The sequence below is a fragment of the Odocoileus virginianus genome, chromosome 2 (genome assembly GCF_023699985.2).
Source record: "Odocoileus virginianus isolate 20LAN1187 ecotype Illinois chromosome 2, Ovbor_1.2, whole genome shotgun sequence".
In the NCBI taxonomy this organism is placed as follows: Eukaryota; Metazoa; Chordata; class Mammalia; order Artiodactyla; family Cervidae; genus Odocoileus; species Odocoileus virginianus.
In genome coordinates, this window is record NC_069675.1 from 68,350,470 (window position 1) to 68,376,692 (window position 26,223).

General features: G+C 40.2%; 1 protein-coding gene across 4 annotated transcripts in view; it reads left to right on the plus strand.

The window, feature by feature from the left end:
• RBKS (ribokinase) overlaps positions 1 to 26,223 on the plus strand; it is a 131,083-nt gene that overhangs the window by 47,183 nt on the left and 57,677 nt on the right. For all 4 annotated transcript variants that reach the window (XM_070449965.1, XM_070449971.1, XM_020886285.2 and 1 more), the window contains exons 6-7: positions 7,173 to 7,264; positions 12,393 to 12,581. In XM_070449965.1, coding sequence (XP_070306066.1) covers positions 7,173 to 7,264; positions 12,393 to 12,581 — 281 coding nt within the window. The remainder of the gene's footprint in view (positions 1 to 7,172; positions 7,265 to 12,392; positions 12,582 to 26,223) is intronic.

The following is a 26,223-nucleotide window of genomic DNA, read 5'->3' on the forward strand; positions in this document are numbered from 1 at the left end:
CAAGGACTGAAGATTAAATCTTCCTCCTTTTTGTAAAACTTTATCATCTTTTCTAAAAACAACAAAAGATTATTTATATGTAATATTTTCTATGTTTCAGTGTCCTTTAAGTAGCTCTTTTTGTTTTGTTTTATCTTACACTTTGGAAGTTTTCAAACACAAAAAAGCAGGCAGAATTCTATAAGGAAACTCATCATGCAGCTTCAACAGTTGTCAACTAGTGGTTAATCTTGATTCATCTGTTCTCTCACCCACTCCCCTTCTCTCACCCCCAACATATAACAAACTTGAAAATATCTAAAGAGTTTGTTTTCTTCTTCTTTTTTTTTTTATCACTGACTAATAGGAAATCATCTGAGTTAGAATCCCATTTCTGTTCCTTGTTAGCTTTATAGTCTTAGCAGAATTATCTGATTTTTTCGAGCCATATCTGTTAAATGCATATAGACATACTCCCCTACAGAATTGTTCTAAGAATGAAATAAAATAGGATGCCAAGTTTGGTGTAGTACTTCTCAGTAGACACCAATTTTCTTCCCTCTTTTACTTCTTTTTTTAAATTAAAATTAGGATAATATCCTGATCTCAGCAGCTTTTGGTGAAAAAAATCAAAATAAAAAGTAGCCACTTATCTAAGACAGTGGCTTCTTCTTGATATTGTGGCCATAGTCTTGTGACTTATACTAAGAAGAAAATAGGAAGAGAAGCACACTGACTTTTCCAGATCGAACTTTCTCATCAAGACAAAAAGAAGAAAAAGAAAAATGTGTGTGTGTATGTGTGTGTGTGTGTTTATAATAAGTGCTTTCTCTCAAAGTGTAAGTGTTCTACATAGCAATAAATGGGAAATAAGTTACCGAAATGATTTTGTGGAGAATTTTAAAATGTCTGTCCTGATTTAACAAATTTCCTCTTGGCGAGACAACATGATGTGGCAAATTCTCACTGACATTCAATGTATTTCTAATGGACTCAAAGCTGTCAGAAAGAATTTTAAGCCAAAACTCATTTGGTTACATTTTCTCAGGGTGTCACAGATAAAGTCCAAGGCTTATGGTGAGCATTCTCCACACTGCACTCATCGTAATCAGGTGATGTGAGTACAACGCGCCACTTCATTCAAGCTCCTGTCTTTCCTTGTATAGGTCAAAGCATGTTCTCATGTAACTTCTCTTTTTTCCCTGCTATCCCTTGCTTCTCAGAGATGACTCTTCCTTCTGTCCTAGTCTAATAGCCTGTTGCCTACCCAGCTTGTGGAGGAGAGAAAGGTACAGCAACCACAGCTGAAGAGCTAACCTTTCACAGGTGAGGCTAGAGTTATCTGGATGGGCAGGCAGCCTGACCTGGGCGGTCATTTGGTTGGGGTCCAGCCATGTTTCCTCTGTTATCTACCAGGCAATTTTTCTGTTGAGCTGGAGGACCTGGGGCATCAGGAATGGGTGGGAGTAGGTGATGGAGAGCTACAGCCCACCTAGTCTACTTCATATTTTTCCTGAGAGCCAGCATGCCTCAGGAAATTCTGCATGATCTTTCTTATGTTGTAATACTGGGACTAGTAATACCTGTACCTATATGTACTTTACAGTTTAGAAAGCACTTTCATACATATTTGATCCTCAGAAAAGCCTTATGACAAAGTAAGGCACACATTATTCTCCGAGATTAAAGAGGAGAAGATAGACTCGGAGAGGTTAAGTAATTAGCTCAACCAAGATCACTGTAGAAATCATAATTCCAGACTCCAAGACCCAAGTTCTGTGTCCTAGGGCAAACTTTTTTTTTTTTTTCATTTATTTTTATTAGTTGGAGGCTAATTACTTTACAAAATTGTAGTGGTTTTTGCCATACATTGACATGAATTAGCCATGGATTTACATGTGTTCCCCATCCTGAACCCCCCTCCCACCTCCCTCCCCATCCCATCCCTCTGGGTCATCCCAGTGCATCCAACCTGGACTGGCGATCTGTTTCACCTTTGATAATATACATGTTTCAATGTTGTTCTCTCAGATCATCCCACCCTCGCCTTCTCCCATAGAGTCCAAAAGTCTGTTCTATACATCTGTTTCTCTTTTTCTGTCTTGCATATAGGGTTATCGTTACCATCTTTCTAAATTCCATATATATGCATTAGTATACTGTATTGGTGTTTATCTTTCTGACTTACTTCACTCTGTATAATGGGCTCCAGTTTTATCCATCTCATTAGAACTGATTCATATGTATTCTTTTTAATGGCTGAGTAATATTCCATTGTGTATATGTAGCATAGCTTTCTTATCCATTCGTCTGCTGATGGGCATCTAGGTTGCTTCCATGTCCTGGCTATTATAGGGCAAACTTTAAATAAAGAAACTATTGCATCCCATTGATTTCAAGGAACTGAGCCTTTATGAAGAGTATCTCTAGAAAAGTGAAACCAATGAATTGTAATACTCTCCAACATGTAGCCTAAGCTTTCAGTGTTATTACTGCTTAAGTCACAGAGACGAGACCCTACAGTGTTCTCGGCAGTGTGTCCCCTACCTGCCCACATAAAACACATACACAAGCAACCGCGCACACATGTGCCTTTGTCTAGTATCCAGCTGGTCCCCATTTGGTACTTATCAGTCAGACATGGCTTAGAGTCTATACTATGAGTGGTGTGTGTGTGTGTGTGTTTGAATTTCATGTGTCTTCATTCTCACCTGAGAGGAGTGTATAGTGCAATAGAAGTAGCACTGGTTTGGGAGTCATGAAGTATGGCTCTGAATTCAGAATCAAATCACTTACCAAATGGTGGACCTCGTGCAAGTACTTCAGTCCCTCGCACTGGGCCTCAGCTTCTTCCGTGAAACATGGGAATCGGACTGAGAGCCCTCACATTCCTTTAATGTAATGTGAGGGTGGGCTGGTCACAGAGCAGAGCAGGCAGAGCCTGAAGGTCTGTTGAGCACTGAGTGTCCTGTCCATTGCCCAGGGCTGGCATAGGTGCTGATCAGCATTATTCCATCTACAAGAAAGATGGTAAAATCATTGTCGACATCCATTGACGACAGTAAACCCATTGCCATGGGTTTATTTCACGACTCCCTTATCTCTGTAAGCAGTGAGGTTTGACTTAAACACATTGTATAACTGGATTATATATCAGGTGTTAAAATACAGAGAAGAAAGTACCCCCTCCACCTTTGAATATACTGTCTCAGAATTTACCAAAATTAAAGAATTGGCTTTACGCAACACCTGCAATGTCAAAAACGACTTGAGATCCCTCCGCAGCCCTCTCCTGTCTAGGCCGCAGTGTTGTGAGGGAGGCCCACGGCAGAGCTGGTACTGCAGCTGCTTGTGATGAAATTATGCATGTTGGTTCTGGCCTTTATATCCATTTTAAAGCAAATGGAACATTACAGGAACAATTATAAATAATTGAAATTGTAAGATCGCCAAGAAATTAAATTCTAGGTAGGATACAAAATATCTTTTAATGCCACTTTAGTCCTTTTCCATTTAGCAAACCAGGCTTCTTGGCTGGCCGCCTTGACTCTGATGACATGGTTCAGCACATCACCCAAGCTTTGGGTGTTTTTGTTGCTCAAGTCACAGAGAAGACGCTCTAGAGTGAGAGACTGCCTAGCCAGTGTTTTGGGTAGCCCAACTCTCCCATGGTTTCTTTACTTAGAGTGATGTCTTCTCCTGTTTCCCTGAGCTCGCTCTTAGGGCCTTCTTAACTATCCAGCCTCTGCCTTTCATGCTGACATCATTAAGAGTCAGCTTCGTTTTCCTGTCTTTGCCTGTACAGTTGCCTCCCCGGGCCTCACCAGTTCCTCACTGATATTATTGTGCCAGCCATCGACAGGCTAAGACAATCGGGAGTTTAGTCCACTGTATGTGGTAATGAATAATAATTACTGTTGGGTACCGTCTGTCACCTCTGCAGCTCCAAGTTACTCCACGGCATTGCACATCCTGTGTTCTCTAGTTTCACATGGTTCCAGGATGACATCATTTTTTTTCCCATCTTGACTATTACAAATTTGCATTCTTCTTTGATGAGCACCATCTACTGATTCTTCATTTTTTTCATCATGGTGAAGTATCCATGCTTATTTATGGTAGCATGAGCCAAAAAGGATCCTTTCTTTATGGTATTTTCACTTTTCTCCTAAATTTAGTTATTAGTTGGACTCTAATCCTATGTATTCAATTTCTTTTGGTAAGAATGCTTCCCCTTAGTAAGATATAGGCAAATAAGATTTGACTGGTTTTTATATAGTATTTACAGTCAAATTAAATTGCAGAGTTTCTCAATCCAGCAATTATTGCTTAAAATTCAATGTAACTGATTCTTTAAAATTTGTTTTTTTATGGTGAAAAAGTTCAAATATATGTGAGTATATCATGGTAAACCCATATATACTAGCTTCAACAATTATCAACACTTGGCCAATCTAGTTTCACTTATACCCTTGGATTATTTTGAAATAAAGCCAAGACATTATATCATTTCACTCAGAGTGTACTTGTTTTTTGATGTGAGATATTATATATATTTTAAGAATTATGTCTTTGCATGGTATATATATATATTAGCTGCATGGCAGCTAATCTGTGGTCAGATTTATTCTCAGCCTTTTGTAACTAATCACTTATTAATTTAGTGAGTAATCTCTCAGACTTTTTTCTCTTCTATGTAGGTATATAAATATAAACACACATAGAGTTATATTTTATTTCTTTTGTTTAAAAAAAGAGGGGGATCTTCCCACAGACTTTACTATAATACTTTTTTTTAACTTATAAATAAATTATAGAAGTCTTTCTATGACAAAACAGAGATCTGCTTCATTTTTTTGAGTAGCAGCAGGGAGTATTTGTCATAATTTTTTATCTACTCTGATAGATACTTAGTTTCTTTTGTTTTTTTCTGTTACAAGCAGAGCTCAATGAACACTACCGTACCTTATCTTTGCAGGCCTGGGTATGTGTGTGTAGGACAGGTTTAGAAAAAGAATTGCTAGACCAAGGCTCTTTTGCAATAAAATGGAACTTTTATAAGAAAAATGACTCTGTTCAGTTGTTCCATCCTGACAGCTTGCTCTAACCTGCGCTCAAAGCTGCTGGGTGCAGAATTGAGGATCAGATAGGGTGAACAATGGTGTTTCAACTCTATGCCTGCAGAAAATAGGGAGCAACATATTTGTTTTGAAAACCTAAGAACTAAATGAGTGTTTTAGGATGCTGGGCAATGACAGCCTTTATGCATAACTGACATCTCTGAGACCTTGCTGAGGTGGGAAAACCAATGAGAGAGATTTTTGCCAGGATCCAAAGTCCAACAGAAGGCAGACAAGATGGGTGGACAGGCGGGGGTATGGGGCTATGGCTAAAAGACAGTATAATAACAGTAATAATCCTTTACTTTTGTACAACAATTTACAGTTTACACAGGGCTTTTACATCCATTTTCTAATTTAAGCTTCGCAATAGCCCTGTCCAAAAATATGAGCAGCCAAAAATATACCATAGAATTTCTGTGGGTGGACATTCTAGATTCTAAAATAATGAAAATGTGGGAATAGCGTTGGCCTACAAACCGCTGGTCAACATCCACCAACCAAACCAAAATGTTGAGTAAGACCAAAGAAGGTGCAGCCATACACCAGCTCGCTTCCCCAGGCAGGAGTGAACAGCTTTCACTAGCCACGTACGGATACACATCTTCCCCAGGAACGTGGATGGATCAGCACGAAACTAACCATGGGAGAGCTACTTGCAGAACTTGTTACTGTGCACACTCACTGACCTCACCCCTGGAGATTCTGATTCAGTGGGTTTGAGGTGGAGCCTAGAAATCGGGCATTTTATAAGCTCTCCCAGTGAGGCTGATATGCAGCCAAGTTTGTGAACCACTGTTCTAGAAGAGTCTCTGAGGACTGCAGCTAGAGTATTTTACTCTGCGGGTTTATAGTAAATTAGAGTTACTAAACACATAAGTCAGTGGACGTGGGTAAGGAAAAGACGACTAACCAAGAAACCAACATAACACTGTAAAGCAAGTATCCTCCAATTAAAAATAAGTTTAAAAAAAAGACCGACCAATCTAGTCAGGTATTCTGGTGTATACATAAGTGTTTTGACAGAAGGAGAACTTCCTGTGAATGTAATTTTTAAATACTTTTTTAAAATGTTTACAAAGTTCCACAACAAAGACTACTGTTAAATACTGCGCACTGGCATGGGGGGGCTTGTGTTGCTATGGACAGAGTCCTGTCCTAGAGAGACAACCACTTGAGAAATGACTAAACCCTAGACTTCAAACTAGAGGACGCTGGGTAGAGACCCTGCTTAACCATCTCCCAGTGTGTGTCCTCAGGCTGACCTCATCTCTGTGAGGCTCACTTTCCTCCTCTGAAAAATGTACTTCTTCTGACACTGTGATTGCTGTAATATTCTCATTTTTCCTCTTTCTGCTGTCCCCATCCATTCTCCTCTTGTAGTCTCCTATTCTGAGCTAGCTCTCAGCCTCTGATTGAATTTCTCCTCCTTTATCAATCTTTACCTTATGTTCCCAGATTGCCTGTAGAAGCTAAGATTGTAAGCTTTTGTGTGAATGTGTATGGTTGCATATGTGAAATATATTCATAAGGTATTTTAAAAAATAGGTGCTCAAAACATGCTTATGTACATGACCCTTCTACTTACTATCCTTACCAGGAAATTTTTGAGCTCTTCATTGTTTCCTTTCTATCATGTCTTTATTTTTTTCCTAGAAAATGGATTTACGAACTAGCCTTGCAACTAAGTGCTTAAAGTAATCTTCAAAAATGTTCAGCAGCCTGCATGTTCACATTTACACATGTCCTTTCATATCACATCATTCAAATTCTTCTTTAATGTTCTTCTTGCTCTTTGCCAAAACTTCGTTACCACCTTAGTTGTAAATACTGATGCTTGTCCTTGGGGCTGAAATGTTGTAAAGTAAAAAGCAGACCAAATGGACATAAGGAGGAATTGATACTAGGCTATCATGGAGACTGAGATTCCAAACTTTTCTACATCTATAACTAAGTTGATTTTTTAATCTGCTGGGGAAAATGGTTGTACGTGGGGGTTTCCCTTACTGAATGTTCACAAATGCACCATGTTAAAAACGATAACCACGGAACTCCCTTTTCATTCCTTTGTAGTGAAAACATTGTTCAATCCAGCGCCTGCCATTGCTGACCTGGATCCCGAATTCTACACCCTCTCGGATGTGTTCTGCTGCAATGAAAGTGAGGTAAGGATGGAAGGTTGTGCTCATTCCTTGAGAGACCAAAAGACTTTCATGTATGTGGATAAAGCAAAGAATCCAGGACTAACCACATGAAATTTATTGCATGTGAATTCTTGGACATAATGAGAACAGATTTTTTTTTGGTTGACTGGGACGTAGAAAAAAGGAAAGTAGTGAGTCCTAGAAGAAAAAGGATTCCCTGAGTCATACCCGTGTTCTGTTTTCTTATTTAATCATTCCATAATCTATGGACTAATTACCATTAGAACTGCCAGAGAGAGCAAACAAAAATGTGACACCCAGTTAAACTTGAATTTCAGACAAATAAGAAATAATATACTAAACATACTATAAAATTATCTGTTGTTTACCTGAAATTCAAGTTTAACTGAGAGTCCTATATTTTATCAAGCAGTGCTATTAATAATTAACATACAACCCTGGAGCATCTGCTACATTCTGTTGTAAAGACCCTGTAACTGCACTGGTAGACAGACATAGGTTCTCCATTGATGCCATGGGAAGCCCTTGGTGGCCACTCCATTGGGAAACCACCCTCTCAGTCTGTCTGAGGGTCATAATGTATATATCTGCATAAAATGTCTATATAGATTCATATCATACCACTCATTCTGAAGTATTTTAGGGAAAAAAGTTTCCATGTTTTCCCTTTTATCGACCAGACAGTGTTAGACCAGCACTCATCCCACCATTGCGAGGCAAGACGTATTATACAATGCAACATACAGAGAAAGACAGTTTACAATTAATAAACTATAAAAGTAGTTTTCCACTTGGTACAAAGGCCGAATGAAGGTTTTTAGGATTTCCTGATCTGCCTTTTGGTTAAGTTCATCTCTCAGAACACAAAGGAAACCAAGAAAGAGGACTGCCACAAGGAGAATAATTTTAAGAAGCCACAATAGGTTATGCAATATTTTTGAGCAACCATCACAGCCAAGCATTGTGCTGGGAGAAAGAAACTGTGGGAGATAGTGGCCATTTCACAATAAGATGTTAGACTACCCTCAACTGCCAAACTGGTTTAGATTTCCCTGTTATAGACACTTAGAGAGCATCACTGTTTATACTTCAAACACTCATCACAGCTTGGATTGCTTATTCAATACCTCCGTCTTCTCCTGGAAGGGCATGGACATCTCTTATTCACTGTTGTATCCCAATGGCTATCATTGCTGCATAATCAATTACCCCCAAATCCAGTGGCTTACAACAACAGTAACTATTTATGGTCCATCATGGTTTCTGTGCATCAAGAATTGAGACAGGACACAGCGTGGTTCGTTTCTCCTCTGCGATATCTGGGGGTCTCAGCTAGAAGACTCAAGGACTGAAGGCTGGAATCATCTAAAGCTTCTTTCACTCACATGCTGGCTGTTGGCCAGAACACTTACACATGGCTTCTCCTTGTGGCCTGGGCTTCCTCACAATATGGAAGTTAGGTTCCCACTAGATCCAATCTCCTAAGGAAAAATGAAGGAGAGAGCGTGAGAGCCTGGCAGAAGACATGGTAGCTTTTATGTGACTTTTGTAAGTCACACAGCGTCTCTTCTAGCCCATTCTAATGATTGACATAGGAAAGTACACCCTGGCACCCTCTCAATAGAAGACTGTCATTGTCACAGTGTGAAAAGAGCATGTACAATGTGGTAATATATTGATAGTTATCTTTGGAAATTATCACCTTTTATATTATATTTGGAACATAGTTGGCACCTAGTAAATCCTTATTGAATGAATGAACATGAATTGAACTCTGGTCTTTAAGGAAACTGACCTCAAAAACTTAATGAAATAAAAAAATAAACTTAACATTCTCATGGATGACTTCTAATCATGATAACAAGGTAAATTCATGCTCTAAGATATGCCTTGTGCACCACACACAAACCCACTGATTCATAAATATAAAAAGACAATGAAAACATACTTACAAGCTCAAAAACAAGATAAATAACTCTACAGATCAGAAATGGAATAGAATCACAAAGCATTTAGCCCTGGGCATGCTGTAGTCCAGCCCCAGAAGCTGGCATTGGTGGCTGGATGGGTAATGGGCACTGAAAGAGTGCCACTCATGGGAGCATGGAGCAGTGCCCATGGCTGGAAACCAGAAGGGCTGGGCTAAGGCTTCCCTGCTAAGGAAAAAGAGTGGTGGAAGATGCTATGCCGAGAACATATAGAAGGCTCCCAACATATGGAGATAGGAGAACAGAGACTGCCTCAGATTCAGAAAGAAAACCAAGCCAACTGATGACATAGAGACTAGACAGGTGGTACAGTATGGCTAAGAACCCCAGAAGAGGAACTCCCTGTTGTCGATGTAACATGTCGCTCTGGTTTAGAGACCCTTGGGGACCTAGTGAATGCAGCCATTAAACCACTAGAAAGGCAGGGATAAACCTGGTGGGAGTGAAATCTGCAGACTCTCCACCTCACTGAGAGCAGTGAGCCTGCAGATGAAGAAATGTACTGCTGCGAGAGATCCAGCAGAATCAACAGTCTGAAGAGGAATTTGCCCAAGATGAAATTCAAATAATAAAACAATAAAAAAAGACTTTAAAATAAGTATGATCAAGATTCTCATTCAATGGAGGAAAAAAAAGATTCTCATTCATTAAAAAAGGAGAACACAGGAAGCTCAACCTGGCTCTCTATGACAGCCTGGAAAGGTGGGATGGAAGGGAGATTCAAGAGGGAGGGAACATAATGTATATACTTAGAGCTGATTCACACTGTTGTTGGCAGAAAGCAGCACAGCACTGTAAAGCAATTATCCTCCAATTAAAAATTTTTTAAAAAGAAGAAATTGTGAAAGAAAAACAGAATTGAGCTGATGGTATGTGAATATGAAAACCAACCAATCAGAAGTCTTGAAAATGAAAAAATAGTCATTGAAAAAAATTTTTAAACACTCATAGAAAGATAAACATTAAACTGGGATGAAGAATTCGCAAACTAAAAGAAAATCTTGATCAGTTCACATGGAGAAAGAAAACTCAACTCTCCTATAAAATAGTACAGAAAGAAAAATAGTTAACTATTAAAGAGGAAATTAGAGAAATGAAGGACAGCTTGAGAGGCTTCAACATGTGTCAAACTGGACTGAAGGAAGATGAGAATGGAACTGAAGAGAAACTCTATTAGAGGAAAAACTGTAGGGTGTTTTCTAGAATTGAGAAAAGACATGCGCCCTTAAAACATCAAAAGTGTATTAACAGCACCATATAAAATAAATAAATATAACTTTCTACTAATGTACATTTTAGTGAAACTGTATAAAATCAAGGGGTTTAATAAAGATAAAAATATTTTTAAACAGAGGAAAAAAGATTGCATATAAATATCAAGAATATCTGATATGTCATTGCTTGTAAAGGGGGAAAATGGAAAAAAATCAAAGTGTCCATGAAAAAGAGAAGAGATTTTGTTTAAACTGTAGCATATTTGCAGTATGGAATACAGAGCAGTTTTTTTTTTAAGCTATACATATCAACACAAATTTTAAAATGTTAAGAGGAAACGTACATTGCTAAATAATATATGTGGAAGATATCATTTAACTTTTTTAAAGAAAAATATTAGAAGCAAATAAAGACAATAAAGTAAAATTTATTAAAGGTGGGTGGTAAGTACATGAGTGTTTATGCATTATTTTTCATGTTCAAGATTTTTCCATTAAAGAACAGCTGTTTAAAAGGTTTTTAAAAACCATAAGAAATCAATGTTTCTGAAAATGAACCATCCAGCTCAACATACATAAGTGATCCCAGTAATGAAGATCAATGCAAACCTTCTTTTATATAAAAAGAAAAAGGAAAGTGGTCTCACAGTATAACCGACTCAGACTGAAAGGGTCTATGGAAAAGATCAGGTTGCAGGGTACATGGTGAGTTTAGTGAAACCCATGCTCCTGGGAAAACTGACACCAAGAATGAGCAGACACGGAGATGACTTATAGGCAACAAGACGGGTTAATCTAGGCATGTTTGGAGCAAGTACAGGAAGGGACAAACCCACTCTTAAGATAGCATATGATTAAACTGTAACACAGAAAAGACAGAATCTGGTTATAAACTTTTAAAGTCAAAAAGCATCACATGATTCACCTAGTCCAGTGTATTTTCAGCTGCTTATCTCAAAACCATAAAGGTTCCCTGGAGATGCTGGCCGGGTACCTAGCAGGCAGGGAAGCAAGACTGCAGACCTTCACCCCTACTTCAGCTAGAGACTTGTTTATATTCTGCGAGAAACTACTGATCCTGTTTAAGCCCCACATTTTACAGATTTTTTGTGACTTGGAGAAGTTTCCAGAGTGAGTGAGCAGTGGAGGTCTCTGAAGGTCAGTGCATTGCTTTTTCTGCTATATATCAGAGCCTCTCCTGCTCTGCTTCCATCTTCTCAAGCAAAACAAACAGAAGAAATGAATGGTCTGCATACTAGTAATATGAAAAAGACATTATGGCCCAAGAGAGGACTAAAAGGATTTAGGTGTGAAAGTTATGGGTATGATTTACATAAAAAATCATTGGCAGTGGCCCCTTGCTTCTTTCTTTTCCTCCCTTCCCCCTTCCCTTCTTTCTTTTGTGAAATTCTCTTTGCTTCCCCTAACTATTATGAAAATCATCATAAATAAAGAAAAGCTGAATGGGCAATGAATACTCATATCCTCTCCACCTAAGCAGTTGTTATCGTTTTGCTGCATTGGCTTCCCCTCTCCCCTGTGTGTATTTATTTTTGTTTTGGTTGAATTATTTGAGAGTAAGCTGCAGACATGATCCCTCAACCCTGAACACTTCAGCTTACATCTCCTAAGAGGAACTGCAATACTATTATCACATCTAGGAAAATTATCAGTAATTCTATACTATCATCTAATACTCAGGCCACATTCCAGTTTTCCCAGTTGTCCCAGGAACATCTTTTATAGCTTTTTTGTTGTCACTGTTATTATTTCATTTATTTTCCTGAGCCAGTATCCACCAGTGTTTGCCATGGCCTTGGTTGTTATGAAAAAGAAGGGAGACATCTCCTAGAAAAACAGATCTAATCTAGAAGTGGACCCAGTCACTTATTCTCAACAGTTTATTTTCTCTTTTGTGTATTTCAGGCTGAGATTCTGACCGGCCTTGAGGTCGGCAGCCCCACAGATGCTGGGAAGGCTGCATTGGTGCTCCTGGAAAGGGGCTGCCAAGTCGTAATCATCACCTTAGGTGCTGAAGGATGTGTGATGCTGTCACAGACAGAACCTGTCCCAAAGCACATTCCCACGGAGAAAGTCAAGGCTGTGGATACTACGGTAGGTTTTTCAATTTCAGAATCCTTTTGGCCTTTGAAAATCATCATTTAGTAACTAAGATACTGCACCTGAATTTTTGGATCATGTGGTAGAGGCCCTAAGAGATAATATGTTGGAAGAGAATAACAATCAATCAGGCTGGAGAACTGTGTCTTAACCCTCTCTAGCCCACTGTGGGACTTTATACAAGTCCCCTTAGCCTCTCTGAATCAGTTTCCTCCATAAAATTGGAATCAGTAAAATTATACCCATATTACCTTTATTCATTCATTCATTAAATAAGCCTTGATTGAATGCCTGCTATATGCCAGTCATGTGTTAGGTGCATATGTATAGTGATGTACAAGAAAAAGTCTCTGCCCTCATGGGGCCAGATTTTTAAACAATAAGCACACTGCTGGATCTTACAAGCCTCTTGCCTAGAATGAAATAGCAAAGAGCACTAGTTACTATTGTATTATATATATATACTAGATAATATATATTTATTATATTATATATTGTATGTTTTATTATATTTATACAGTATGTTTGTTTATTTCATTGCTTAGGAAAGACTTTAAAATGTGGCTTATTTATCAAAAAAGAAGCCTATGGGCATTTGATAAAGTTTTAGATACAAATATGCATTGAAATACATAAGTGCAAGGAGTACTTCTTCTTACATAATATTACTTCTTACATAAAATTACATCCTGAATGCTTTTTAAAATGTGCTTTATCAGGAATTTGATAAACTATACTTGGCAGTGTTATTCTCATCATATTTACTTATTTCTGAAACCACTAGTTTTTCTGCTTTGTTGAGAAAGACAGTAACTTGCATTTGAAAGACTCCTTGTTAGTTCTGAACTCAGTCCTCCATTAGACTAAAACTATTCCAGGTCCTGAGCTAGAGCAGAAGAGTTTGTTCTCTTTTGCTGAAAATAAAACGAAGGGTCCTTGTGACCTTCAGACCTCTGTGGCTGCCGAGAAGTGGCTCAGCCTCTGCTTTCAACATCTGTGTCAGTCACAACTCCTTTTGCTCATAAGTACCAACCAGAAGCACAACCCAAATGACTTAACCCAGAACATGGGATGTATCTGGTGCACATAAGTAGAACGTTCGAAGGTACGAGAGAATGCAGAGACTAAACCATGTCCTCAGGACTCACTTGTTCACCCTCGCCCTGTCAGCTCTGCTTGCCTTGTGGTGGGCTTTGAGCTCAGACTGGCACCCTCTGGGTGGTAGCCCCTGGCAGCCCCCTTCCCACACTGTGTCTCACATCATGATCCCATCCCTGATGTCAAATAAAAATCAAAGAGCTCTTTTCAGAGGATGGGAAATGGATGTTGATCAGAGAAAGCCACCTGTGCCCACCACAGAACATTCATGTGGAAATGCACTGCTTGGGTATAGGACTGATTGGAGAAACTAGCCTTGGAAATGTTCAAATTGGAATCAATAGTGATAATGCTCAGTAATTTCACGTTGAAGGACTGGCTTTCACAGATCAGGATGGATTATAACTTTGAGCATCTTTTGTACAGCTGTGTGCACCAAGAAGGTTTTCACACTTCACTGATACTGTCTTGTGCCCTTTCATTTGGTTTCTGAGCTCCTGCAGTTAATTTTTAAGGTTCAGGAAAGGTGAGAGACAGTGATAGTTTAGAGAGAACGGATTACTTAATACTTGGAGGCAGGAGAGAGAAGATGGGATCGGGAAGATCAGGGTGCTAGATCAGGATTGACAAGTTTTTTCTGTGAAGGGCCAGATGGTAGAGTTTTAGGCTTTATATGCCATATGCACACATGCTGTGTTACAACCACTCAGCACTATCGTGGTAACATGAAAGTATCCATAAACAACTTTGTATGCTCTTAAAATTAAGTTAGTATTAATCTAAACTAGGTTAAGTTAAGGTGTTAACTGGAATCACCAACTGATTACAATTACTAAGAACAAAAAAAGAAAAACTCAAGATAGTTAAAATGGTACACTAGAAAATATCTATTAAACACAAAGGAAGACAGTAATGGAAGGACAGAGGAATAAAGATACTGAAAGATATGCTGTTGTAAACTGGATAAAACTAAGACCAAGGAAGATGTAGGATCCAGGAAACTGGTGATGCAACTTGGTACTGAAGAATTTATTTGCAGGGCAGCAATGGAGAAACAGACATAGAGAACAGACTTATGGACATGGGGAGAGGGGAGGAGAGGATGAGATGTATGAAGAGAGTAACATGGAAACTTACATTACCATATGTAAAATAGAGAGCCAACAGGAATTTGTGTATGCCTCAGAAAACTCAAACAGGGGCTCTGTATCAATCCAGAGGGGTGGGATGGAGAGGGAGATGGGAGGGAGGTTCAAAAGGGAGGGGATATACCTATGGCTGACTCATGTTGAGGTTTGACAGAAAACAACAAAATTCTGTAAAGCAATGGTCATTCAGTTAAAAAATAATCTAATTAAAAAGAGAGAGAGAGAAGTCAGTGACAATGAAGGAAAGTTCCAGGACAATAGCTATGCAGAAACCCCATCCTCAGTCAGTCCAGATTAGAGCGGGAACTTGGCGGGCTCTTCCATTCCGGAAGGAATGTCTTCCAGAAACAAAAAAGAAAAAGAAAGAAATAGTGGAATATCCAGCTATCCAGTGTGTTTGAATATGCCCAGAGATTTTTAGCTCTCTTGCAGAATTTGAGGGTGAAACAATAATTAATTAACCAAACATGGAGATTATAATCATATCATGAAAATGGAAAGATAAAGTGAGTGTGTATTTGCGTGCATATCAGGGAAGATAAGAGAACTAAATGCTCATCTTCCTTAGCTAGAATTCAACCAATAATATCTAAAACAGATTTAAAAAAAAAAAGTATAAACACTCCAAGAAATAGAAGATAAAAACAGAGGAAAGCAATAAAAGAATGAAAAGTATTTGCTTCATAGAAATGGGAGTGGAATGGAGCATTTACACTTTAAACTTTGTCTTTTAGTGTACCTCCACTATGTATATGGATGGCTTGGATTTTTTTTTTAATGGCGAAACACAATGAGGTACCATTTCACACTCACTAGGATGGCCATAATCAAAAACAGATAATAGCAACTGTGGACTAAGATGTGAGAAATCAAAAGCCTCAAACGTTGCTGACAGGAATGCAAGATGATGTAGCCACTTTGGAAACCGCTATGGAAGTGCTTCAGAAAGTTAAATTTAGAATTACAACAGACTCAGCAATTCTCCTTCCAGGTATATAGCCAAAATAGATAAAAATTTATATTACACAGAACCTTATCCACAAGTGTTCACACAGCATTATTCATAACAGACCAAAATTGGAAACAAACCAAATTTCATCAACTGATATAAATGGATAAACAAATTGTGGTAGACACATATGATAGGATATTATTCAGCCAAAGAAAGGAATCCTGATACATGCTATGGCATGGATAAACATCTGAAACATTATAGTAAGTGAAAGAAGGTAGGCATAATAGGCTACATATTGTAGCCTTCATATAAATTCACTTCAATTTATATGAGATATCCAGAGTACATATATCTAGTGAAACAGAAAGTGGATTGACAGTTACTAGAGGGTGGAGAAAGGAGAGAAAGGGGAGTGACTGCTATTGGGTATAGGGGTTCCTCTTGGGGGTGATAAAAATGTCCTGGAATTAGATAGTGCTGATGGTTGCACAACCATGTGGATATACTCAAAATCACTGAATTGTGCACTTTTTAAGGGTAAATTTTATGGTATGTGTATTTCTCTCTCAATTGAGAAAACAAAGAACAGACAAAAATAACAAAAAGCCACTTCACTAATGGATACTCTTGTAATAAAGAATCTTTAACTTAATTGCTCTACTAAATCTACTGAATGGGCACTCAACATCCCTCTCCCCAACCCTGAGCAATGGAGATACCACAGGAAACAAGGGTAGTTATTTTCTGGGCGTAGAATCTCCCTCAAGCTTTTGTACGCTGTCTTTCTCCTCTCATCCAGCACTCTCATTATTACAACTCTTGCTTGTTCTGCACTCAACTGTTGAGCTTCTTCCTAAGCCTCGTAAAGAGGAGCTAATTCACCTGGTGAGGTGAGGAACTCCTAGGGAGGCATTTTCTTCTGAACAAATGGGCTCCTTCACTTTCCTGTCAGGAGGGTATTACTGGCTCTCAGGTGGTTTATAACCTTCTCCCTTTTCTCCTCCTCCTCATCCATTACACCTTAGCAAAAAATCCTGCTGTGCAACCTAAATATAGCCACCTTTTTTATTTTCCAGTCATATCTCAGTAAAGCTTGGGGGGAATTCAGTACATCAGGAATGGCATGGATGGTGGAAACATCTTTAGTTAGTAGGCACGTTGTCCACTGGAGCCAGCCAGCCCTAGAAGGAGCCATTGCCCCCTCTACACCAGGCCTCTGCAGGTTGCTATGTTCGGTTTTGCCTCAGTGTTAATAGTTGGATGTATCGCTTCTATTTTTAATCCGTTTTTCCCATTGTACTAGAGTGAGAGGGTGGCAATAGCTGCAGATGTCCTCAGCTCAGTTTGGAAGACGTGACAGATGTGTCTCTTTTCCCATCTCTGGCACTCATGTCCTCGCTCAGCTCCTTCCAACCTGAAGGTCAGGGGCTTGCTTTCTTGTGTTCATGACGGCACTGAGCGTTCGCCCCACTGTCAGAGTTACACACAGATAAGCATGGTGATACTGTAGGATTATTGTCACCGTCTGTTGACTCTGTAAAATTCCTGATTTACAAGTTTCCATGTGTAAATGGTTAAGTCCTAGAAGCTACATTGACACTCTTAATTTCAAGAATTCAGCCCAAAGGCTAAATCTGTCCTCTCAATAATCACTCACTTTGTAATAAATCATAATTCAGAGTATATAAGTAAGCTGAGAAAAATCAGAAGCCAGTGAGATGAGGGATTCATCTTCCCTATTTTTTATTCCTCTTTCTTTCTATCCATTTGAGTCCTGTAGTATTCACGGTTGTTGATGAGGCATTAGACAGCATCAGCCCAACTAGGATATCCCCAAGGGACAATACAGGGCTGGAGAATCAGCTCCAAACTGGAGACTGTACCAGTAGGAAGTGGAATTGTTTCTGTTAAAGTTGATCTGGAAGCCAGCTCATGAGGGTAGGGAAACTGCTGGGGCTGGTGAGCTACCCACAGCTTTCTAAGGTAACCTCCTTGGTATATTGCCCTCACCCTGGGGTTCTGGCCTTCAGCCATCCAAGCACAGGCTTATTCAGCTCTCAAGCATAGGTTCCCATTGACTCACTTCTGAGATATCATCCAGAATGGTAGTTCAGTCTTTGAAAATCCAACAATGGAAAGATCATTATTTCCATCTTGGTGTGACCTTGCCCCCAACCTCCACCCACTTCCCATCCCAAGCCACCTGGCCATTTGTCAGATATAATTCAGTTTGGTTCAGTTGCTCATTCGTGTCCGACTCTTTGCGACCCCGTGAATCGCAGCATGCCAAGCCTCCCTGTCCATCACCAACTCCTGGAGTTTACTCAAACTCATGTCCATCAAGTTGGTGATGCCATCCAGCCATCTCATCCTCTGTCGTCCCCTTCTCCTCCTGCCCCCAATCCCTCCCAGCATCAGGGTCTTTTCCAATGAGTCAACTCTTCGCATGAGGTGGCCAGAGTATTGGAGTTTCAGCTTCAACATCAGTCCTTCCAATGAACACCCAGGACTGATCTCCTTTAGGATGGACTGGTTGGATCTCCTTGCAGTCCAAGAGACTCTCAAGAGTCTTCTCCAACACCATAGTTCAAAAGCATCAATTTTTCAGCACTCAGCTTTCTTCACAGTCCAAGTCTCACATCCATACATTAGGACTGCTGAATTTAGGTGCTCTCAAGAGGTGTTTCTCAACTCCAGCAGATTTAGGTACTGTTTCCTCCAGAGCCACAGTCTTCTTGAGAGGACTGGGGACTCACCAGGTCTCATGTGGCCCCGCCAGTGGTAGTTTTTGTGATGCTCCTTAAACTGTGTTTCCCTAGCAAACCTTTCTTTCTCCCACCTCTTTCTTTCTGATCAACATGTACATTCTTTGCACTTGTTAATAATTGGTAGAGTTTCTGAGGGGTCTTTGAAGCTTAGTAGCCATTTTGTCCTTCAATAGAGACTTTGTACATTTCTGTCCAGAAATTTCTGTTATAGCCAAAATGTTTGTGTGCCCCTCACTGTTGATTGCCAATACTTCAGAAAGGGTTGGGCCATAAAATACGGTAGGTAATGAATGAATGACATCCTGAATGACAGGATCTTGGGTGCTAAAGAGGTAACTATAAAATAATAAGGCTAACTTTAACTATCAATTTATTATTTAAGAAGTGACTGTTGTTTCTTTCAAATTTTGACCTTAGGAGAATTACATCTATGTTGATACTGCCAATACTCACAGTACCTTGGGAAATGCTCTTTTAGAATTGCCTTGAAAGTCTTCATCACCTTTACCCCCCCCGCCAGTCACACTATTTTTTTCCACTTTTTGAAATTAATACATGCTTAGTGTTCAAGAGGAGAAAAGAACAAACAACATAGAAAGGTATAAAAAAGAAAGTCTGATATTCATGCTCCTACCACTTAGATGTAACCACTGTTAACATTTTAGTATAAATCCATCCAGATATTTCTATGCATAATTTTGAATATCTGTTAACAGCAAATGTGAATGTGTTATTATGGGATGGCTCTACAACTCAAAAAAATCAAACATTTCTTTAGAATAATGTAAATAGGCAATTCACTGAAGAAGAAATACAAAAGATAAAGAAATTAGACACTGTTCAACCCCACAAGAAATCAGGAATATGCAAATCAAAATAACAGTGAGATTCCCTTCACTGCCCATTAGGTCACAAAAAATAAAAAATAGCTAATGTCAAAATCCAAATAAATTGGAAAACACATGCTCTCATGTAATTCTGGTGGGAGTATAAATTCACAGAATGTTTTTGGAAGGCAATTTGACAATAGCAATTTTTAAAACATGTTTTGCCTTTAACCCAGTATATTTCCTTCTAAGAATCTGTCCTACAGAATTGATCACATATATAAATATTTGTCCTAGAATGTTTATTTTAGCTTTGTTTGTTATAACCAAAAAATTGACTAGACAGGTCTACATAATCATCAGTAGAAGAAGGGCAAATGATATAGTATGGTGCCATTGATTTAAAAATAACTCTAGCTATCCATAAGTATAATTTAAAAGAAATATAAAAATAAAAAAGGTAAAACACCAAACTGTTTTCCATTGCTCATGGGAAAGGGAATAAACTGGAGGATAGGAAAGTGTTATAAACAAGGACTTCTATGTTCTGCTCTACATCCTTCTTACTTGTTTGCATTTTTCCATAAACCTGTATTTTTAATGTATTACTTTGGAATTTGGAGTAAATATGACTTTCAGACATAGCAAAAAAACTATCTGGAGCCACATCTAGCAAGTAAGATAGGTAATATTCTCAAAGCGCAAACTGGGCATTGTTCTCACAAAGGGACCACAGTTCACTCCGTCTCACAAGGAACCTCTCATGCATCCCTAAGTCTCTATATGTGTAGGTTGAGTAGCTGTTTGATTTAGGATGACCTCTGAATGGAGAGTCCTGATTGTATATGGACACGTCGACTTTCATGTCCTTCAGATCCATTGTACTTGAGCCTCCATAAATCTGGATATTTCACTACACACTTTTGACAGTTTTTTCCTTAGTCTTTCTAAAGAAACAATTTCCCTCAAAAACATGTTATTTTATAGTTTCCTTTGGAAATATCAGAATAAATGTCAGCGCTGCACTGTGTCTGTCACTCAAATGCACAGCAGATCTTCAGAGAAACTTCACTCATATTCAGGTTTTCTTTCTGAATGAGTCTGCTTATATATCTCAGTTTAACTCTTTAACCCTCATTCTCACAACTGATAGCAGAATGAATGATCCAGACTTTGGCTTTACCACATCTCTTGATCTTTGGCTAATGGATGACCTGGAGGAGCTGTGAAAGGGGCCAGGCCATAGGAGATGCCTTAGGTTGAGGTACTTACTAGTTCATGGACTTCACTGTTCATGTACCTCCTATTTGGAACAGACCTGAGGGACTTCCCTGGTGGTCCAGTGGTTAAGACTCCACACTTTCAGTGCAAGGGGCACGGGTTCAAACCTCTCGTTGGGAAACTAAGATCCCACATGCTGCCATGGTAGGGCAAAAAAAGAAAGAAAGAAAGAAACCAATCTAAATGGAAAGGTTCATGAGGGATGGAAGAGCACATGTAATACAAGCCTTTGGACTGAACTGTGCTCCCTCCAAAATTTCTATGTTGAAGCCCTTGCCCCCAAAGTGACTACATTTAGAGATAGAGCCTATAAGGAGTCAGTTAAGATTAAATGAGATTATAAGGGTGGAGCCCTGATCCCAGTAGGATTAGTGCCCTTGTAAGAAGAGACACCAGAGAGCTCACTCTCCTGTGTGTGCATTCACAGTGGTCATGTGAGCACATAGCAAGTGGCAGCCTCCTGCCAGCCAGGAAAAGAGGCCTCAGAATGAAACTTATCTCCTGGCACCTTGATCTTGGACTTCTAGCCTCCAGAACTGTGGGGAATACACTTCTGTTGTTTAAGCCACCTAGACTGTGATTTTATGTTATGGTGACCCATTGACTGTGTGGATCACAATAAACTGTGGAAAATTCTTCAAGAAATGGGAATACCAGACCACCTGACCTGCCTCTTGAGAAACCTGTATGCAGGTCAGGAAGCAACAATTAGAATTGGACATGGAACAACAGACTGGTTCCAAATAGGAAAAGGAGTACGTCAAGGCTGTCTATTGTCACCCTGCTTATTTAACTTAAATGCAGAGTACATCATGAGAAATGCTGGCTTGGATGAAGCACAAGCTAGAATCAAGATTGCTGGGAGAAATATCAGTAACCTCAGATATACAGATGACACCAACCTTATGGCAGAAAGTGAAGACGAACTAAAGAGCATCTTGATGAAAGTGCAAGAGGAGAGTGAAAAACTTGGCTTAAAGCTCCACATTCAGAGAACTAAGATCATGGCATCCAGTCCCATCACTTCATGGCAAATAGATGGGGAAACAGTGGCTGACTTTATTTTTGAGGGCTCCAAAATCACTACAGATGGTGATTGCAGCCATGAAATTAAAAGACGCATACTCCTTGGAAGGAAAGTTAATGATCAACCTAGACAGCATATTAAAAAGCAGAGACGTTACTTTGTCAACACAGGTCCGTCTAGTCAAGTCTATGGTTTTTCCAGTGGTCATGTATGGATGTGAGAGTTGGACTATAAAGAAAGCTGAGCATGGAAGAATTGATGCTTTTGAACTATGGTGTTGGAGAAGACTCTTGAGAGTCCCGTGGACTGCAGGGAGATCCAACCAGTCCATCCTAAAGGAAATAAGTCCTGGGTGTTCATTGGGAGGACTGATGTTGAAGCTGAAACTCCAATATTTTGGACACCTGATGCAAAGAGCTGACTCATTTGAAAAGACCCTAACGCTGGGAAAGATTGAAGGCAGGAGAAGGGGACAACAGAGGATGAGATGGTTGGATGACATCGCCGACTCAGTGGACATGAGTTTGGGTAAGCTCCAGGAGTTGCTGATGGACAGGGAGGCCTGACGTGCTGCAGTTCATGGGGTCGCAAAGAGTCGGACATGGCTGAGCGACTGAACTGAACTAAACTGAACTGACCCAAGTCAACTGGCACAAGAAACCAAATGAGCGTGCTTCAGAGGTAACCGAGAGTGAATCTCAAAAGGTCAGCTGTTCTGTGAGGAAAAAATAAGCTGAAGCAAACTAACTAACCCTAAATTTAGGGTCAGTGTAAAACACCTTTTTAATGAAATATCTCAAGAGGATTGCCTATGGGTTAACTGGAATCACTGATCCCAGCAGCTAGGGGCAGGTGACGTCTTGGGTTGTCATCCTTATTTAACCAGTAACTAGCAGACAGTTTGGGGAAATGACTCACTGTGTTTGGGGTTCAGGTGGTGCATCCAAACATGATGTGTTTGGAGTGGGCAATCTCTGAGGTGTCTTCAACCTTTGAAATTCCTTGGTTGTTACAGATTCTTGGGAACACAAGGATCCTTTGACTAATGAAAAGTGGAGTGCTACTTTAGGCCAGGCATTGTGCTGCACTCCTTGTGCATTTTCTCACATGTTGAGAACAACCCTGCAAGTGGGCTAATGCCTGTTTTAGAGAGGAGAAACTTATACTCTCGAAGGTAAACAACTTGCCCAGAGTCATCCAGCTTATAAGTTGAAAGAGTCAGGAATTGATTCTAGGTCTGCCTGCCCATCTGTCTGACTGTTAACATCCACATACTCTCTACCACACCCTCTTGATTTGGTAGCAGTCTACCTAGTGTCCAGTCTCTTCTGCTTGGCATTCCAGCATGGTCTCCTTGTATTTGTCATGATAGAGGCTTCTGAAAATTGCTCCATGTCTCTAGTTTTTCAGAAAGTTCCAGATCTTGCCAAAGCGCCACCTGCTTTGTGTGGAACAGTGCAGCCTCACTTAAATGCAATTACCCACATAGAGTCCTAAGAACAGGGCCTGGCTCATGTAAGAGCTCAGTACATCCTTAGTGCTTATTAGTAGGTCCCTCTGTGCCTAAATGTTCACTTTACCTGGATCTCTTTTTTTGTAGGGTGTGTGGGGGTGGGTAACCAGTAGCACATACCAGGAGCTTGCATTACTCGCCATTACACAGGGTAGTTATGACCTTGGCTCTGTACACTGTTGGAGAGAAACCCAGAAATGTTGGGAAAGTCAGAGGTCCCACTGCCATTCAACTCCAGCATCTTCCTGTACAGGACAAGAAGCTGGATTGTACAGGTAGCCGTGTGGCAGGATGATGCCAGGCCAGATATCCAAGCTTCAGGCCCAGATCACTTCATTCATTCTTGTCTTTGAATGATCAAGGAGGAAATGTGTACCACTCCTTGAGTCTGTAACCAAAACATCTTTCATCTTTTCTTTAAACTATTTTAAGTAACTTATTTAAGAACTGCTAACTAGCAAGGCTAAGGAAAATACAATTCTTCTTCTTTAATTTCCCCCCAAACTAGTCCTCCCGTTTAAGGAAAGAAAAAGCACTACTCCTTCCCTGCCTGGCAAACACCTACCCATCCCCAAGGTCCAGCTCAGAGAGTTCTTTTTGGACAACCCCAGTGCTTAATACAATGCTTGGTCCTCCTGAAATAAGGAAAGAGTTCCAGTTCCTACTGGGAAAGTAACTAGTAAGAGTCACTTAGCCTCACTGAGTGGCTTCCCAGGTGGCGCTCAAGGTAAAGAACCTGTCTGCCAAGGCAGGAGACATCAGAGATGTGAGTTTGATCCCTGGGTCAAGAAGACCCCCTGAAGGAGGGCATGGCAACCCATTCCAGTACTCTTGCCTGAGAATCCCTTAGACACAGGTCCCTGGTGGGCTATATAGCCCACAGGGTCGCAAAGGGTCAGACGTGACTGAAGCAACTCAGCATGCACATAGGCAGCCTTGCTGACCCCCCGTGTTCTCGGGGTACTAGAAGCTACAGGATGCCTTACAGTACTTCAGTGCTACATTAAGTATGCCAAGGGAGAGACTCAACCTCAGGTACAAATGTTCTTTTTTAATGATTTGCAGACAAAATAATTACCCCGTTTTCCATTTTAAAACATACCCTTTGATTGTTTTACCTTCAGTCATAGAAAGGCCAGGTCCCCCACAAAAAAAGTTACAGAGGCTAAATGACATCTCTGAAATCGGCATCATAGAAGAAAGAAAACCTACATCTAAATGAGCTCTGAGATAGCCATCTTCACCTTAGGAATGATACTAATAAATGGGCATGATGTCTGTGCAAACTCTGCTGACTCTGGCTGCCAGAAAAGATGAAGATTACAAAATGAAGTTCACTGACTTAAAAAAAAATGAAGAAAAAAAGGACAGAGGACAAGGTAATTGCTGAGGAGACTGATCGACAAGGCACAAGACATCTGTCATGCCAGGGAGCCTTATTAACTCTATTACATTATTTCCACATCAGCAGATCACCTCATTTACTAGCTAATCAGGCAGAATTAAACATTTTAAATTATCTTTTTTAATCCTACATGTGATCATTTGAAAACCCAGGGCTCTAAAAATCTAATTGTAACTGCTTACCAGAAATGTCATCTTCACTTTGAAGAATTGAACCAGGGCCAGATACAAGGCTGGTGGTTTTTTTTTTTTTGTTGTTGTTGTTGTTTTTGTTTGTTTGTTTGTTTTCCATTTTTCTAAAGTACCATCCCAAGGCCAGAACTGGACTTGCATGTATTGGTACATGTGCCTAGAGCTGGACATCTTAGGTGCTCCCAAGTGTCTCCCCTGGCCCTGCTTCAGAAGCCATAATGGCCAGAGACTAAAGAAGAGCAGTGGTAGGGGACAAGAGGGGCAAGGGTGTGGAAGTAGGACGTAGTGGGAAAAAAACTGTTATAGCCTTAGCAAAAGTCAGGAGAGCAAAATCTAAATCCTGTAGGCCCCTAACAGAAGGGACAGGAAACAGTCCCCCCTAAGAAAGGATAGGATGAGGTTGTGGGAGCTTGCTTACCCATCCATGATTAAGTCTTCTTAGCTTCCTATGCCTGCTTCTCCCTGCTCCTTCAGTGTCCTGGGCATCAGTGTGAGGGCACAGCAGTGACTGGCAGTCTGCTGTTTGCTCATCTTCCTAGGATGCTGCAGTAGTGTCCCCAGGACCAGAGCTCCCAGGACTGTACTGTAGGTCTCCTAAGAGGTTTCCATTGTGTGAGGACACTTCTTGGGTAGGCTTGGAATAAGGAGCTGAAAAACCCACTTGGAGCCAAACCACAGAGCCCAGTGAGTTGGAACCCATTGCCCTCAGTGCCCATGTTTGCTGACAGGGGGACACAGAAGTGAGAAAACAACTGTGTGGGGCACAGCTTGCTGAACATTTGTCTGCCCTTTGTGTATAAGTGTGTTATAAAGTGTAAGTGTGTTAGGTTAGTGGTATGCCTACTTTGTGTATTTTCAGTGTTGATGATGTGTGCTCCATGTGAATGATGAGTTGCATGAATGCCATGTGTGTGTGTGTGTGTGTGTGTGTGTGTGTGTGTGTGTGTGTGTGTTGGCAGGGGGGTGAGTAAATGTACTACAGTGGGACAGAGGTTAAAGTGGTAACTAGTCACTCTTGCTTTCCCCCTCCTACTTTCCTTTAAAATCTATAGCAACAGCTCATGAAAAGGCCCAGAAGCAAGAGAACAGGTCCTGCTTGTGCTTTTTCAAGTAGTTCTGATTGTGAAGAGGTCAAAGTACAAGAAGAGTGGGAAAGGATGAGATACAGCTGGAAGACAGGGCTTCCTAGATGGTGCAGGGGTAAAGAATCTGCCTGCTAATGCAGGAGACACAAGAGACATGGGTTTGATCCCTGGGTTGGAAAGATCCTCTGTAGGAGGAGATGGCAACTTGCTCCAGTATTCTTGCCTGGAGAATCCCGTGGACAGAGGAGTCTGGCAGGTTACAGTCCATGGGGTCACAAAGAGTTAGGCATGACTGAGCACACATGTACACATGCACATCTGGAACGGGGATGGGTCGT